This window comes from Lontra canadensis, unplaced genomic scaffold, assembly GCF_010015895.1.
Source record: "Lontra canadensis isolate GAN:19392208 unplaced genomic scaffold, GSC_riverotter_1.0 scaffold51, whole genome shotgun sequence".
NCBI classification, from domain to species: domain Eukaryota; kingdom Metazoa; phylum Chordata; class Mammalia; order Carnivora; family Mustelidae; genus Lontra; species Lontra canadensis.
The window spans coordinates 5,071,184-5,090,061 of record NW_022631045.1 but is presented as its reverse complement, the minus strand read 5'-3'; the positions used below and the strand labels follow the sequence as shown (position 1 = coordinate 5,090,061).

Genomic DNA, 18,878 nt, shown 5'->3' with positions numbered 1-18,878 from the left:
ATTGACCTCCATACTTTCACTTTTGAAATCCTTTTTTAAAAAAGAGCATTTTGATTGAAAATATAAAAAGTATTCAAAATATAATAAAAATATTGAAGTAATACATACATAACATAAATGTAAAGATGAAAAATAACATTACAAAAATTTTGAACCACTTACCAAGCTAACAAACAGGACATTACCATACATTAGCTAGTTGTATAGCATTCTGTAATCATACGTTCCTTCATCCCAGAAATAATCATTATTTTGTGTTTGTTATTCTCTTGCTTCTTCTAATAGTTTAACTCTATGTATCTGTCTGATTTTGCCTCGTTTTATGCTTTTTAACTTTATGCAAATGTTATTATATGTTTTCTTCTATGACTTGTTATTATCTTTCATTAAACTCTCATCAATATGTTTGACAAATTAAAAAAAAAAGAGCACTTTGCTTTTTCAGTCTTTAATCTTTATAAAATATTTACTTTTCTGAAGCTAAGCCATAGCTTTAGTTTCATTTGTTATTCGTTGTTAAATTCCAGTGAAATTAAAGTTAACCTTGGTTTTAACTTTTAACTGTGCTTGTTTCCTAATTCTCAACTATTTACCATTTATCCAGCCATCATATTACATGCAGTAAGTTAAATCACCTGAAAGTATATGGCAGATCCTCAGGAATACTCCACTCCCCAACTTTCAGACGTGGAGATCCTGTCATTATCAGGAAATGACTTTCCATATGACCTATTTATATGTAAGGAAGCCTTTGGGGGAGACCTAGCAACACAACGGTCCTTAGCCTGTTATTCAGTAGTTTGCTGGCTGTTTTTATAGTCAGTGTACACTGCTCTGCCTGACACATCAACTGACCACTTTAAATTGGGCCAGATTACTCATGTACCCTGCTAGAGTCAGTGTCCAAAAGCAAGCCAGGGGCAGTGTATGTTCTAAGTAATGATCACCTATTTAGATTCAGACCACCTAGCTTGCTGTCCTGTGGCTTGTTCTTATGTTAATTGTTCTTCTAGTCCTAAATTCACAGTTCAGCTGTGGTACCTGTTTCCTGATCTTTTAAGGACATAAATTGGACTTCCTCCTTTGGCTTACGTGTTGGATTTTGGCTTTGTTTATTCCCTGATTTAGTATCCCTCATTATCTTGAGTAAGAAACTACATCTGCAGATTTCATTTTGTGCAGTCAAATCACCAAAAAAAGGCAGCTCTGTCTCTCCCATCTTCTTTTGTCGCATCTAGGAAAGAGGAGGATCAAGGATGAATCCAACATCTGTTTTTGGGCCATGGAGCTGAGTTTTCAGGAATATGGCAAACCACTTGGCAGAAGTGGAAAATGGAAAAACCTTCCCTTTTAGGTTTTAGATCACAAAATTTTCTGTTTCTAGATTCTCTTGTGTGACTGTCTAATTTCTGGCAGTCCTCAGTCAGTGATCATGTTATCCTCAGGACTTTGAGATTCTCCTCATGTTGTTATTCTTTCCTGTTTTCCCAGAACAACTCCTTTGGACAGATCATTCCCATGCCCTGCTTGAGTATCTGTAAATAAGGATTTTTTTTTCCTACCTAGCAAAATGAAGTGGTATCTGGTAGCTTTTATGACTATTTCTAGACCTTTCATATGACCATTCCTAAAAACTGCTTCTCCCTGGTTTGCAAATTACGGTGTGGCCTCTAAAATTACAGATCATATAGTCATGGACTCAGTTGACTTACCTGTTATATCGGGAGGGCATTTCTTATCTTAAATCTTCAGAGTACTTATCTGATTTTCTCCACACATATCATACCTCCTAATATTCTAGCTGCTTAATCACTTAACTGTTGGGTTCTGTTATAATAATTAATGGCAATGAATAGTCCATTTCTGGAGAAATGCCAGTTATGTGCCTGAATTTTTATTTTTGTGAAGATCTTGGTGAGTTTGCATTTTATCTTTTGTTTCTCATAGCAAGGATGATATTCCCCTTTAAAGTTATATTTCCACTGGGGTTTAGAGGACAATTAATAAGAACTGACAATATCACCCACATGATTATATCATAAGGGGTATTTAGTCTGTCTCCAAGACATACTCAAGTCATTTTGCAAATGATGGAAAGTCTTAACCTTATTCTTCTATGTGTCCTAGAATATTTACATCCTCAGATTCCCTAGCAGGGATTTATAAAAGAGGTCACTTTAAAAACAGTATTTCTGGGGTGCCTGGGTGGCTCAATTGATTAAGTGTCTGTCTTCGGCTCAGGTCATGAACCAGGGTCCTGGGATCGAGCCCCACATGGGGCTTCTTGCTCAGGGGTGAGCCTGACTCTCCCTCTGCCAGATGCTCCCCCCACTTATGCTAACTCTCTCCCTTGCTCACCCTATTTGAATGAATAAGTAAAATCTTTTTTTTTTTTAAATCACAATATTTCCTATAAAATGACAAGAGTGAATTATATACAAGGTTAATTTTTTTCTTTCTTTTGAAGACCTAAGTATTCTTATTGTCAATCCAGATTTTAAATTTAACCTAGCCCCTTATGCTGCTCAAATTTTTCTGTGTTGTGAAAAATGCTTTCATCCTGGATCTTATTCCTTGGTCTTTCTCTGATTGACATAGAGTGGGTTCCTTGTAAGACAGGAGATTTTTTGAATAAAGAAAAGGAACCTAGGTAATGAATATGAACTGGATAGAATTTTGTCTCAAGGGACGATGGAGAAAATTTACTGGAGACATAACAACATATCCAAATAGTGGTTTGTGCAGGGATAGAGATCATCTGTGCAAACAATACATCATGTTTTAGCAGTAGATGATTCTTTTTTCCTTTTTTTTTTTTTAAGATTTATTTATTTATTTGCGAGAGAAGAGTGAGTGGAGGAGTTGCAGAGGGAGAAAGAGAATTTCAAGCAGGTTCCACACTCAGCACAGAGTCTAGTGTGGGACTCCATCTCATGACCTGAGGTAAAATCAAAAGTCGGACTCACTGACCAAGCCACCCAGGCACCTTTCTTTTTCTGTTTTAGTAAGTTCCTAGGACATCCTGATTTTTTTCATCCTGATTTTATTCTGTGGATAATGGCTTTGACTGTCTTAACAGCAGTAGGTTTATTGTTACCTAGGCTTTAGCTACCATGACCTAATTTTCTAATATGAAAGTTTGTTTGTTTTATTATTTTTCCCTTTTAGATCCATTTTTCCTGTCCACCCCTCCTTCAGAATCATCGCCTTGGCAGAGCCCCCCGTTATTGGAAGCACAACACAGCAGTGGCTGGGACCAGAATTCTTAACCATGTTCTTTTTCCATTATATGAAACCACTTGTCAGAAGTGAAGAAATTCAAGTGATAAAGGAAATGGTAAGAATAAGGCTAGCTCTAGGCTGTTGCGTTCAGCTATCAGAGCAGAGGTGGACATTTCTGGCTGCTTCTTCCCGTTTACTCCCAAATTTCCTGATTTAATGGTTCTTACACTTAAGCACTTTTCAGAATCGCTTGGAGGGCCTGTTAAAATGCAAGTTGCTGAGTCACTAGGTCTGGGGCAGTACATGATAATTTGCATTTCTGAAGTTCTTAGGTGATGCCCTTGCTGCTGATCTGGAGACCACACTTTGAGAACTGTGGATGTAAGCTGTCTCCTCCACTTTCCTCATGTGGAGGCAGTTTTAGGATTCATTTTCCTTCTCTATTCAGCCAGAGATGACTATTTTAAGTTCCTACTCTAAAGGGAGGCCAAATATACTTTAGTTCCTTAGATTTTAGAAAATACGAAGTCGCCCTGTTCCCTTCAGTACTGTATTGTATCCTTGTACTTACTAGTTATCTGGCGGCGTGCAGTGTGCGCAATGCATTATTTCAGTGTCTGCCTTAAGTGCTTCACACTTCTGGAGTTCTAGAACTGCATTGTTTAAAGTAGCACCAGCCACATTCAATAAATTTTTTTAAAATATTTTATTTATTTATTTGACAGAAATCACAAGTAGGTAGAGAGGCAGGCAGGCAGAGAGAGAGGAGGAAACCGACTCCCTGCAGAGCAGAGAGCCCGATGCGGGGCTCCATCCCAGGACCCTGGGATCATGACCTGAGCCAAAGGCAGAGGCTTTAACCCACTGAGCCACCCAGGTGCCCCCACATTCAATAAATTTTAAAAGTTCAGCTTCTCAGTCATATTTCAAGTGGTCAGTAAACACCTGAGGGCTTTTGACTACCATATCAGACAGCATAGGTAGGTAAAGAACATTTCCATCATCACAGAAAGTTCTATTGGGCAATGTTGTTCTCGATCACAAATAATTAACCTTTTGCATAAATGTACTCATCCCCTTTGAAATACTAGAACAAGCGGATTAATTTTAGGTCTTGTGAGCTTGGTGGTGGATAAGGGCATAGGCTTTAAAGTCAAACAGCTTACTTTTAAATGCCAAATGCCAAATGCCAAACTGTTCCTTCTCAGTCGTTAAGTGTCTGCCTTCTGCTCAGGTTATGATCCCTGGGTCCTGGGATTGAGCCCTGCATTGGGAATACCTGCTCAGCGGGGAGCCTGCTTCTCCCTTTCCCTCTCCCGCTTACCCTGCTTGTGTTCCCTCTCTCTCGCTCTCTCTGTCAAATAAATAGATAAAATATTTAAAAAATAAATAAATAAATGCCAGATCCATTCCTTATCAGCTTCCAGATCTTGGGTGAATTACTCAACCATAGTTTCTTCACCTGAAGTTGGGGATAATACTGCTGCTTTTATCGCAGGATTTAAAGAAAGAATAAGATAAAATATGTACTGAAAAGTATGTAGAATTTTCAAGTGCCTGTCACTTATATGACCAAAGAAACCCTGAGCAGTTTCCTTCTGAAGTGGTTACATTATACCAGTCATTGTTCTGATATCTCTCTGATCTTTTTAAATTAAAATTATAAAACATGTCATTGTTTCAGCTTAATTTCTCATAATTTAATTCAGTTAAATATTTAATTAGATTAAAGTTGTCACAGTTCAAGCAACCAGCCTGTGTTAGGCAACTGTTCTCCAAAATTCACTGAGGAACTGATTATTCCCTTAGGTATGTGGTTTAAAAGTCCTTGAAAAAATGAACAGCATGGGCATCCATTCTTTGTTGTAGAATACCTGTCACTTGGTAGATAAAAGATTACTACAAAGTGAAGGCAGGACTTTGGTTTTAGTAAGAAAAATGCCTAAATTAGAGTTTAGAAAATCTTGCCAAAGCTAACAAACAGGGAAATAATTATAAAAAGGTTTTTTTTGGGTATACTTTATGCCACTTTTTAATTGAGTTAGAGGCTCCTTTCAGTTTTATCCTGGTGATGGAATTATAAATGAAGAGTGACTTGGTTTCAACTACCTGATTGTTAAAGAGAAAGAAGAGGGATAAGTGTTTCCTGGAAAATGAATAGGCAGATTTATCCAGGAGTTAAACATGTTACCCATTACCAGGGACTTTTTTTTTTTAAAGATAGGGGGCACCTGGGTGGCTCAGTGGGTTAAGCCTCTGCCCTCAGCTCAGGTCATGATCTCAGGGTCCTGGGATCGAGACCCGCATTGGGCTCTCTGCTCAGTGGGGAGCCTGCTTCCCCCCTCTCTCTCTGCCTGCCTCTCTGCCTACTTGTCATCTCTCTCTCTGTCAAATAAATAAAATCTTTAAAAAAAATTTTTATTTATTTGTTTGACTGGGAGACAGTGAGAGAGGGAACACAAACAGGGACAGTGGGAGGGGGAGAAGCAGGCTTCCCACCAAGCAGGAAGCGTGATGTGGGGCTTGATCCCAGGACCCTGGGATCATGACCTGAGCCGAAGGCAGACATTTAACCACTGAGCCACCCAGGTGCCCCACACCAGGACTTTCTTAAAAATATAATTCTAATATTGTTTGCCAGGTAGCCAGAATTTCTGGTTGATTGATCAGATATCCCCACTTAGTCTTTCTGTCTTTTCTCAATTCTCTCATAACATAGGTCCCAAATATACCTCAGGAAGCTTTGGACAGATTGTTAACATTTACACACAAACTCAGAGAGACACAGGATCCCACGGTAAGTCTGGGCTTTTTCCCATAGGATTTTTTGTTGTTGACATGCTGCTGCTTTATGTTCTCAGAGTTTAATGCTTTAAAATCTATTTTTCAAACTGGTATTTTTGTCTCTTATGCTGTGCTTTGCCCTGTGCATATATTTTACCTTTTCAGTGGTTTGAACACTGACTTCAGCTACTCATGGTTGGTCTCGTAGGAGAAAACTAGCTTTAGAGCTTGGTGATCCTAGGGGTTCAGTTCTGGCCCCCGATCTCCTGTGCTGAGCAATCTCATCTAGTCTTATGGCTTCAAGTGTGACCTCTTCTGTTAATGGTGACCTCTTTCTCTTCAGTTTCTAGCTTCTCTTTTCTCATCGATTCTATGTTTGTAATTGTGTTTCCTTTCTTGGGATGGTGTAAGGGTAGAAAACATTTCCATTCTTTTCTTCTATATTCTTTGGCTGGCCTAATGATTACATTCACACGAGACAAACCTATAGGAGAAAACCCAATTTAATTCCATATGTACAGGGCCCCATAAAAATATTAGACTTACAGCAGTGATCAAAGCAGACAGCTTTTATACTTTAGACAGACAAGAAGTTTGTAAAGAATTGACAAGACCAGGAAGTTTGGCCTTGAGGTAGTAAATTAGTGACAAGGTAACAAAGTTTGTTTATATTGCCATCTTGGCCCTGTGTTCCTTACTGCTGGTAAGGATGCCTCTTACCTGCCTGGGACAGAAAGGGTTCCTTTCATAGGGGAGATTTATTTCCTGCTTTTGGGGGGCAGAGGAGGTTTAGAATGTCCTTCTTTTAATAGCTGTTTCTTATGTAACATTAATTGAAACTAACAAATACATCAAAATGGCATATTTTGAGGTGGCATATCCTGCCCCTCCACCCCTTTGAAAATTTTTTGCCTATTATTTTAGCGTTCACAGTTGAAAACGCTTTTGTGCTATAACCAAAATTTCCCCCTGCTGTCAAAAATCCAATACACTCAATATAATTCATACCGTATTGGGGTGAAATGAAAAGATTTTCAATCTGAGGTTTTTAAGCAATAATTAATATTTTAAATAGACCAAGGCAAATTATGTATTTGTGCACAAAGGAATAAAAGGACTAAGGAAATGTTATTTGCTTTGGGCTGGAATTTTAATACTGAAGCCTGGTTATATCATGTCATCTAAAGCATGGTTTGTGATTATATGTGCATTTGGATAGCAAGAGATGAAGAACTAATTCTTCTTTAACAAGTACAGTTTGATAAGCAAAGTCTTTTAAAACACAGGGCACATGGGGAATAAAAAAGAGGGACTTGATGTTTAAAAATTTGGAAACTACTGCATCTGTTGGAAGGATCAAGGGCTGTCACCAACTGTGAATCTCAGTGTTCTCACCTCTAAAATACAAGTGCCATATACTTCATAAGGAGGTTGTGATGTTTAAACATGAAAATGTGTGTGAAGAATCTCTTTCTTAGTAGCTGCTTAATAAGTGGTAGTTTTTTTTTCACTTCCCAACTAGATACTCTGAGATCAATATAAATCCAACATACCTTGTCTTTCCCCCTTTAAATCTATTTGTATTTCTTATTTAATTTTCTGGCTGTGTTAATCTGTCTCCTTGCTTTCCCGAGATCTCCACTTAACCTGATAGCAGATCTTATCAGTTTAGCATCATGATGTCTCATCCATTCTCTTACCTATTGCCGGTAATTGTCCTAGAATTTGGTTTCATAATCTTTCTCCTGAAATACTGCCCTTTCCTTTTGACTGCTGTCACCACCAACAGTTCATTCCTCATGTGGCCCTTGATTACTTTCCTGGGCCTGTTATAACAAATTACCATAAACTGCTGGTTTATAGCAACAGATGTTTATTTTCTCGCCATTCTAGGTGCCAAAAGTTTGGAATGTGTATTACTGAGTTAAAGTCGAGGTATCAACAGTACTCCCTCAGGGGCTCAAGGGGAGAATCTGTCCCTTACATTTTCCAGGTCCCAGTGGCGGTCATCATTCCTTGACTTGGGGCCTCATGATCTTAATCTCTGCCTCCATCTTCAGTTCACCTTCCCTCCGATGTGTCTGTTCAGACCTCTGTCTGCCTCCCTTTTACAAGGGTACGTGCAGTTACATTTAGGGGCCACCCAGATAATCCAGGACAATTTCTTCATCTCAGAACTTTTAATTTAATGTGGTCTGCAAAGTTAACTTTGCTATATGAGGTAAAACTCGCATGTTCCAAGGATTAGGATGTGGATGTCTTTGGGGAGGGGACCATTTTCCAGTTTTCACAGGCCCCTTATTGATAGCCCCTGGGATTGATAACTTCATCTCCAGTTTGTCCGTTACTTGTTCTTTCTCAGCTACACCATTCTCTCTCTTGTTCCTTGAACCCACTCGTGTCTGCCTCAGGGCTCTTGGCACTCAGTGTTTCCTCTGCATAGATTGTTCTTTCCCAGATAACTACAGGTTTGAATTTGCTCCGATGTCACCTTTTCATCGAGGCCTGCCTGACGTACTCCATTTAGAATCACCTTTCCACCCCCCATTTCATTCCTCTCTCTCTTTCCGCTTGAAGGTTTTTCGTAAGGCTTATTACCCTTTGACGTAATATATGCTTTACTCACTTTTTTTAATTGCCTATTTCCCCTCACTCAAATTTAAGTTCCAAGAAAGCAGGGGTTTTGTTTGGTCCCCGCTGTATCCACAGCATCTGGAATTTCGCCTGCTGTGTAGTAGCTGGTCAACAAGTGTCTGTTAAGTAAATGAATGAATGGCTCAGCCATAGTATCTCTGGAGTGGCCTTTCCCAGACCCAGCTCCTAAGTCCTCCCCCCTCATTAAACTGTTAAGGGATGAAGGACAGCTTGCTGAATAAGCATGCCCACCCAGTTCCATCACACTGCATGCTGCCTTTCTAGCTTCCCTTCCTACCACTTCTGAAGCACCCTCAGCCCTCCTGCACTTCCCTTCTTCCTGCTTGCCAAGCCTGGCATATACCCAGATGCCTCCATTGCCAGGGACGCCAGAATGCACTTTCTCGCTGTCCCCTGTCAGGTCTGTCTCAGCCACTCAGACAGAATTAACCTCTCTCTCCAGCGTGCTCTCCTAACACTTGACTTAGGACTCTGTTACTGACCTGTGGTAGCCGTAGCACGGGTTTATTTTCATCTCCTCAATTAGTACTTTGAACTCCCTGAACACAGTGTGATTTATTCTTCTTTCTCATTTTCCAACCTGGTGCCAGGTCCATAAAAGACACATAACAAGTGTTTAGTGGATGAATGAATAAAGTGATTAAATAATTGCTAATTTATTAGTGCATTGTCCCTAGAGTTTTCTCTCCCTGAGAACAGTATATTTTCATAAAAGGAATAATTCTTGAAGAGGAAGAAGAGAAAATTTATTGAAAAAAATTTCCAATCAGATCCTTCATATTTTTAAGCTGAATTACTATAACTCATCATGCTAATACAAAAAACCTTTGAGGTGTGCTCTTAAACTCCATAACCATGGTAACTAAGGGAAATGTGCTCATATCCTCACACTCTCTTTTTTCAAGATAAAACTGCAATTAGAAATTTAATGCTATAAACGTTAAACACATGAGGGATTTTCTAATAAAGTGCATTCTCAATTTTTAATTGGTAATATGAGAGCAGAAATAAGCAAACCCTTTATTCCACACCTTACATGGCTTGACATAAAGCTTTGCTATGTTTTTTTTTTTTAACCCTGGGTGTTATTGTAAAGCATTTCGGTGTTAGTAACTGAGAAAGCTGGTATTTTTCAAATTCGTGAGACGTCCTTACTGATCACTGGAATGAAACGTGAAGGCTGTATTCAGTGTCCTTCTTGGATGAGGCTAGAATAGTGTACGTTACACGAGGAAGTTACTGTGTGGCTTGTTGGGACTCTTGTTATGAGAATCCTTAGGTTGGAGTGATTTATCAAACATTTTCCATGATTAAAGTAGGAATTTTTTGTGGGCCCATGTATTCAGAATGGGAATTGCTGAGTCATATTTCGCTTCTGATACTTTAAATCATACTGGCTCAAATAACCTTATCCTTCTTTCTCATATCCATCAGGCGCCAAGTCTCTGAAAAGTTTGTTGATTCCTTCTCTCCACTCCTTTTTGCCAGTAACCTTACTGCATCTTATCATTTTATAGACAGATCATTGCGGTAGCTTTCTGTTTCCTGTCTCAGTTCTCTCTGCCCTTCAGCTACTTTGCTTGCTACCACCAGATTAATCGTTCTAAATTCATATTACCACTTTGCACATGACAAAGTCCTGTTGCCTTTAGGAGTAAGGGCAAACTCCTCCAAGGGTCAGTCCCAGGTCTTTGCTACTTAGGAGCGAGTTTTCCAACAAGACCCTCTAGTAAAGCCGGGCTGGTTTCCTCACATTTCTGCATCTACTCCTGTTCCTTTTGCTCTCATGCCTTTGTTCATAGCATTTCTTGTGCCCACTTGAACATTTTCATTTTAAGCCCCTCTAGCAGTTGTCAAGTGCTTCACTTATTTTGGCATTAAATTGTATGCTATTTTGAATTGCAATTTATGCTTTCTTATATTTAAATATTGTCTCCATGTCTAGAATGCAAATTTCTTGAAAACAAGGATGAACCAAATGTTTGCTTATAAATGGGTTCTTTGAGACATAGAATGTGTTTTTTAATAGAAAAAGGGATACATCATAAATGGTGATCATGCTCCCAACCTAGTCCCCAGAGGACCATTTATTCTGTGTTGTAGCTGAGATAGAATACTAACCACAGCACACCAGCACCTCATGGAGCTGCGAAATACACACAGGAGGAGAGATCCCTGCCCTTTGTTCTTCCTTGGGACCTACTGAGATAACCTTAATTGAAATGCTGAAACAAGCCAGTATGCAGTGTGTCTCCAGCATCTTGGCACCCTCCCACCATCCATCGCGAACCCTCTGCTAACTTCACGGAGTCCTCTTCTGCATTCCCTTAGGGACTCAGGGCCACTGTACTACCCCCATCACTCCCGTGACATTTCACCCTGGCCTCTTCTGCCCTCCTAAAGGGCTCGATGCTTTGAAAGTTCTTCTCTCTTCTGGTTTTTAATGAAAACTGCTGTCTCCCAATGCTGCTGATCTAAATTGAGAATTAATCCAATAATAATCTGATGCATTAAATTCATACTAAAATACAGGTCACATCCCCTTCCTGTGTTAGATTTTTTTTTTTTTTCATTTTGAAGAGGCTGACTTTTAACAATAATTGCTGACATTTGTTGAGCACCCCTTCGTCTGACCTCTGCTAAGTGCTTTAGAACAATTTTCTTTTCTCTCTCTTTTTCTTTTTTTAGTTTCAAGTTTTTTATTTTAATTCCTATTTGTTAACGTACAGTGTAATACGTTTCAGGTATAGAATTTAGTGATTCATCACTTACATACAATGCCCAGTGCTCATCACAAGTGCCCTCCTTAATCCCCATCCCCTATTTATCCATCCTCCATCCACCTCCCCTCCAGCAACTCTCAGTTTGTTCTCTATAGTTAAGAGTCTGTTTTCTGGTTTGCCTCTTCTTTTCCTCCTATGCTCATCTGTTTTGTTTCTTACATTCCACATGTGAGTGAAATCATATGTTGTCTTTCTCTGACTCACTGACTTTGCATAATATTCTCTAGCTCCATCCATGTCACTGTAAATGGCAAACTTTCATTCTTTTTTATGGCTTAGTAATACTCCATACACACACACACACACACACACACACACACACACAGCCCATATCTTCTTTATTCATTCATTAGTCAGTGGACGTTTGGGCTCTTTCCACAATATGGCTATTGTTGATAAGGATGCTATAAACTTTGGGGTGCACGTATCCCTTCAAATTGGGATTTTTGTATCCTTTGGTTAAATACCTAGCAGTGCAATTAATGGATTGGAGAGTAGATCTACTTTTAACTTTTTGAGGAACCTCCATACTGTTTTTCACAGTGGCTGCACCAGTTTGCATTCCCACCAATAGTATAAGAGGGTTCCCCTTTCACTGCCTACCCGCTAACAATTGTTGTTTTCTGTGTTGTTAATTTTAGCTGTTCTGACAGGTGTAGGGTGCTTTCTCACCATGATTTTGATTTGTATTTCCTTGGGGATGACTGATACTGAGCTTTTTTTCATGTGTTTGTTAGCCATCTGTATGTCTTCTTTGGAAAACTGTCTATTGATGTCTTCTGCCCATTTTTTTAAATGGATTATTTATTTTTTAGGGATTGAGTTTGGTAAGTTCTATAGATTGTGGATACTAACCCACATAACAACCTTAAAGTTAAAGGCGTTTTTGTCACCAATTTAAAGATCAGAAAACTGAGGCTTGAAGATGTTGAATAATCCATCAAGCTAATGCATGGGAGACTGATTTGTCTAATTCCAAAGCTGATAAACTTTGTCATTACACTACGCTGCCCACCAAGATAACTTCAAAATCACATCGATAAATATTTACTGGTACTCATGTATCCTGAGTTCTGTACTAGCAGCTCTATTAATGGGATTTCTTATTTTTTTGAAGAATAAGAAAACAAGGTGAAATTCTTCTGGCAGTATAAGGGAAGGATTTCAGACTGCAGGCTGCCACCCACAGGACAAACCTCACACCTCTGTGGTTAGCAAACTAAACTGTCCACAATTCCTTGTCTCCATTTTATTTTTTTTTTAAGATTTTATTTATTTATTTGACAGACAGACATCACAAGTAGGCAGAGAGGCAGGCAGAGAGAGAGGAAGAAGCAGGCTTCCTGCTGAGCAGAGAGCCTGATGGACCCAGGGATCATGACCTGAGCCAAAAGCAGAGGCTTTAACCCACTGAGCCACCCAGGCGTCCCTCCTTGTCTCCATTTTAGAAGCCATAGATTTACCTAAAGTTCTGACCATTTTCAGACTATCTGAACAGTTCAGTTTTGTGTAGGCAGGGGAAAAAAGAATAATTAGTTAATGGTTCATAAAAGCTATTTATAAGTCGGGTATGGCCTGTATTGTGTAACATCTTTCCTTCATTCATCCTCTTCTCCACCCCCCAACCCAAAAAACATGTACGAACAGCACTTAGTAGAATGAAAACACATTTATTGAATTTCACTGATAAACATGTTTATATATTTAAAAAAGGAACTATCTGTAAGGCTGCCTTAAGTGTAAATTGGTTTTCATTTATTTTTATTTGTAATTCATTAACAGTACGTATGTATTTGAAGTTTGGCCTTGTCCTTCAGGAATAATGAATTCTGCTCTCACACCCATCTAATGGGACTCTCAGCCGAGTTGAAACAAGACTCTTAACAGGCTGTCTTTGCCTTTTGATAGGCACAGTCACTGGCAGCATCACTTTCTACCAGACAGCTATTGCGGATTTCTCGTCGGCTGTCACAATACCCTAATGAAAATCTTCACAGTGCAGTTACTAAAGCCTGCCTTTCCAGGTAACTGTGTTCTCCTTTCTCAGTGTATTCAAGTTTCCGGGTCTTTGCTAAAAGAGTAATGTAAGTTTAATTAATAGTACCCACACATCTGGAGAAAGTATTGCCTGAATATGTAGCTATTTCAACCTCATATTTAGTTGTTAAAACATATTTTATCCTATTTAGGCATAACAACAATTTTTTTTAAAAGATATTACTTATTTGACAGAGAGAGAGAGCACAAACCAGGGGAGTAGCAGGCTGGAGAGGGAGAAGCAGGTTCACTACTCAATAATGAGCCCAATGCAGGACTCGATCCCAGGACCCTGGGACCATGACCTGAGCCAAAGGTAGATGCTTAACAAATGAGCCATCCAGGTGCCCCAAAGGCAGATGCTTAAGGATTGAGCCACCCAGGTGCCCCTTAAAAATATAATTGAAGAGGGATTTTGTAGATGAGAAAACTAAGTCACTTGCTTAAGTTAGAGAGTAGTAAATAAGTAAAACTGGGTTTGGGATTTGAGCTCTGGTTCATATGTCTTCTGACCTAGTGCTCTTCAACATTACACTGAGCACCTCCCAATTTGGCATTGGAACTTTCCATGCTTGACCCTACTCCCTACTCTCCTGTTGCCTAAATTTAACAAAGCTAATATCTTTTCAGTCTATACTAATATTTCTTATACTTGTTTGGAAATTATTATAAAATATTGGCTGGTAGAATTTTCTTACAAAATCACACTTGCATGAAACTATTTTAAAAGGGTAATAAAGGCGGCAGAGGTATCTGGGTGGCTTAGTCAGTTAAGCCTCTGCCTTCATCTCAGGTCATGATCCCAGGGTCCTGGGATAGAGCCCCTGCATCAGGCTCCTGCTCAGTGGGGAGTCTGCTTCTCCCTCTCCCTTGGCACCCCCACCACCACTGCTAGTGCTCATGCTTGTGATCTCTCTCACTCGCTCTCTCTCAAATGAATAAATTAACAAATCTTTTTAAAAACAAAGAATAAGGATTAATAACAATGCCCAAGAAGCTCAGATTTCTTTTAGACTCTTTTCATATGATCTGCCAATTATTTTTGTGGTGGTTATGACTATTGTCCATTTATTCCTTGATTTAAAAAAACAGGAATTAAAAGAACCTATTCTCAGCTTAGGAGAATCTGAAATTGCCCTCTATCAATTTCCAGTTTAGCTGACAATTTTTCTTATAGTGAAAGTATGCTTCCTGTGTTGCAACTTAAATTTGTTCTCTCTGTGGTGTATTCAGGTAAAATAAGGCTCCTTTCTAGTGTCTTTAGAGTAATTTTTTTTAAACTAATAATTATGAGAAATAATGGAATTGGTTCTTCCTTTCTTTTAAGTAGAAAAATATTAGGCTTCCAAATGAAAATTAGAAAAAAAGCACTTCAGTTGCTTATTTTTCAGGGTCATGATCTGAAAAAAAAATATAGACAGAGAGATAGATTCATTACCTACCCAGTATTTTCTTAGTCAGAATCATAGTCTGACTAAGGGGTCAGAATGGGTATTGATGTGTGTTAATAGGAATAAATATTCAATAATAACCAGTGTAAACAGTTTTGGAGCCTAAGGGGAAATAATATTTTAGATATCAGAATGAAATAATCATACCCAAAGCATTCTACAAACTCTTCCAAAGAATAAAGGGTGAAAACAGCAATTTACTTTGAGTCTCGCATAATTTCGATACCTGAACCAGACAAGAATAATGTATGAAAGGAAAATCATAAACCATGAAATATTTTAAATCATGAGCAATTTTAAATTATTTCAAGAATGTGAAGAAAGTTTAATATTTTTAGTTCACTATATTAGTGAACTAGAAATTAGAAAAAATATTATTTTAAAAAATGAATAAAAAGGATTTGATAAAACCTAACAACCAAACCTAAAAACAAACCAAATTCTTAGTAAACCAGGAATATTCTTAGTAAACCATGAAAAGAGGGATAATTCTACAATCTGATAAGGAGTATATACCAAAAATTTAGAGCAAACGTCTTTATGATAAAATACTCATATTTCCTTTAGAGTTAGGAACAGAACAAGAATGTCACCTTTTTGTACTTTCAGCCAGTACATTTGCCCAAAGTTATCTGATTGGCTAGATTAAAAATTCAAGAGAAACCATATATAAGTCATTAGAAAAATAGAGTTTAGTGAGATTACTTATAAATCCAAATCAGTGACATTCCTATATTCCACTAACAATTGAGGAGATCTGATTTTTTTAAAATCACCCCATTCATAATAATAGTAGAAAGCTTTGAGCACCTAGAGCAAATCAAGTTACATGTAATATTTTTATGAAGAAAAGCATAAATCTTCATTGAAAGCTGTAAAGGACTTAAGTAAAAGGGAAGCTATACCATGTTCATGGAAGGGAAGCTTCAGTATTGTAAAGCTATTTTACTCCAAATTTTATATAGCTATGACCTAATCAAATACTACTAAAGTTATACAGAATTTGACAGGCTGATCTCAAAATTGGCCTGGAAATAATAGCAAAGGAAATTTTGAAGAAGATTAAGGTGTTGTACTTTTTCTTTCTGATATCAGGATCCATCATAAAGCTATATTCATTGTTACAGTACGATATTGGTGCAAAGAATGACAAATAGACTATTAGAATAGACTACAGAGACCAGAAACAGGCCCACACATCTGTAGGAAGTTAGCATATATCAAAAGTAACATTATAAATAAAAATTTTTTTTAAAAAGTAACATTATATAAATCAGTGTGGGAATGGATGGACTTGTCAATAAGTTATTAAAAATAAAAAATATCCATTTTATGCCATACAAAAAAGTAAAATCCAAATATATGACAAATGCTGTAAGCCACTCTACAAATTGTAAGCCACAGACTAAGAGATGTTTGATAAGATTTGGAATCACAAAAGGATTAGTATTCAGGGACTATAAAGTACTCAAATTATTGAGATGAAAGAATCAACCCTAAATGGGCAGAGGATGAGTAGGCATGCAAAGAAGTTAATTCAGATGACCAAAAATATTTGAAAAGATGCAGGGAAATGAGATTTAAAGCATTAATCAGCTATAATTTCATACTTCTCACTTCTATGACAATGACATAGTTAGCCTGAGTTAGCCTCAGGGAATTATTTCTGTTCTTGTGTTTCCCATAATGTAGTTGAATCTTTCTATAGTTTTTTTGTTACAATCAAGATCATAGAGACTGGAGCCTTTCTGATTGTATTTTTTTGCTGTAGTAAATGAATATAATGATGATAATGATTTTTAAAAGGCACTGTGATGCTCATGATGATAAATACCCTTGAAAACTTTGCAGTAGGATATGTATTTGCTTTTGTTCTAGGAAAGTAGGATAGATGAATGATATTTCACTCATTTACTCACTTATTTTGCAAAAGGCCACAAAGGGGAGGAAAAAGCAAGTAGAAAATATCAGTGAGCAATGTAAAAATAAACCATTAACTAGAAAAAATGGAAAGCTAGAAAAATAAAGGTTGACTTCATATTACCTGACATACTTCCTTGTCATTTGTGGGGTGAGTCAGTATCTTTTAAAATGTAAATTCTAGAGGTAAACATACTTCAACTTCCATACTGCCTCTGATTATTTGGTAGTGCTGTCTGGGTGTGAGATTGAAAATAACTCTGAAACATGTTCAATGTCAGTAGGAAAGAGTATCATATTGCCAAGCAATGTATGTCACTGACATTGGAAGGGAGGCATACATGCCTTTTTTGCTGTTCTCTATAGGCTTTGGAGGGCAATCTAGAAATGTTCCAGTGTGGGGACAAGTGAGGGTATGTTGAGAGCAGGCTATATGGATGTAAGGGGTTTCTGGGACTAGCACACAGTCCAAGCTTGAATGTGTAATTGTCACTCAAGGTAGTTTGACAGGAAGTAACAGATACAGCTGCAGAGCCTAATGTCACCAGACCAGACTCAAGTTTATGGTCTAGTGGGGAGAGGCAGGTCAGGTGGGCAAAGTGCCAAGACAAGGGCTCAGGAAACAAGATAAAAGCCTATTTATTGGGTCTGAGAGATAAAGTAAGGCCTTGGTTTTAAACAAGGCAACAATCTGACGAAGGGCCAGAGATGAACATTAGTAAGTCTTACTCGATGCTGTACTGATGAACTACTGACCCAGAGTGATAGAAATCCTCCCATCATAGCCTGGAACCAGAACGAGGAGGCAGCTGGGAGATAGGGTCAGCTATGTCGATTCTGTCACACAGACAGGAAATCCATCAGTTCCTCACACACTCATTCTTTTGCCTTCTCACTCACACTGGCATTTCTTTTATTAGAGCTTATACTCAGGGCTGTGGGAACCACCGCAAAGGATTTTGAGCTATGGAAAACCTAAGTTAGAAGTGTGATGTTCTTAGTATGTTTTCTTGGGATATCGTGGCTCGTAGTGGTTAGTTTATGGTAGTATAGCACAGGTAATAGGTTAAAAATCATTTCTGCAAGCTCCCTTGGGATCATAAATTCCAGATACAGTTTTATTTGTGTGGGTGGGAAACTCCATTTTCGTGATCTTATAAGCCCATGATGTTCATACTATCTATTTGTAGATGAAGAATGCCTCTGTCACTTGCCAGATTGTTGCTTTGACAACATACATATAGAATAGACAGGCTGTATAATCCTAAATTGAATAATTTGTGTTAAGAAGTAAAGCTCATTAGTCCACTTCCACTAATTTGAATTTGTGATTGCCAAGTTGGAGCCAATTCAAATGTTTTATCTATTTAAGAAAATTTGATAATCCAGTTAAACAATTAAACAAGATTTATGAGGTCTACTAAATCCTTGAAAAGAAAATCATTTTAAGTCTTGTCCTGTAAGATGTTGTATATACATGAATGCTGCTAAGAAGATACTCTTCTTCACAGGTACTTAAAGTTTATATTTATTGAAGTTTATATTTATTGCAAAATTTTTTACTATTTGGATTTCACAGCTCAAGACTAAGCTTCCTTAATTGGTTATCTTGAGGTAGAGAGAGAGGAAGAAGAAGAGAAAGAGAGAGTTTGTGTGTGCACATGCCAGAAGCTCTTTAGGAACCACAGAAAGCTTTGACTTTATCATTCTGTCCTTCCTGCCCCACCAGATTCTTACCAAGCCTTGCAAGGTCAGCGTTAGAAAAAAACTTGGCAGATGCTGCGATAGAAATAAGTACTGATAATCATCAGGAACCAGAACTGGAGGATTACAAATGTAAGTATTTGACTTGTTTCTTTTTTAAGTGAAATAATAATTATCAAACATTTGTATTATTTATTATTTTAATTTAAATAAAAAATGGTTTTGTTTTCCATCTACTTTGTTTTATGTACTAGGTTGAAGAAATCAATCTTTATTTATTTTTAAATTGAAACCCATTTACCAATTAAATCTTAGAATATTT

At 37.8% G+C, this 18,878-nt stretch overlaps 1 protein-coding gene across 1 annotated transcript in view; it reads left to right on the top strand.

Annotated features, from left to right (window-relative positions):
- VWA8 (von Willebrand factor A domain containing 8) overlaps positions 1-18,878 on the top strand; it is a 329,596-nt gene that overhangs the window by 109,792 nt on the left and 200,926 nt on the right. Inside the window, exons 15-18 of the mRNA XM_032873943.1 lie at positions 3,169-3,337; positions 5,942-6,019; positions 13,353-13,468; positions 18,582-18,688. Coding sequence (XP_032729834.1) covers positions 3,169-3,337; positions 5,942-6,019; positions 13,353-13,468; positions 18,582-18,688 — 470 coding nt within the window. The remainder of the gene's footprint in view (positions 1-3,168; positions 3,338-5,941; positions 6,020-13,352; positions 13,469-18,581; positions 18,689-18,878) is intronic.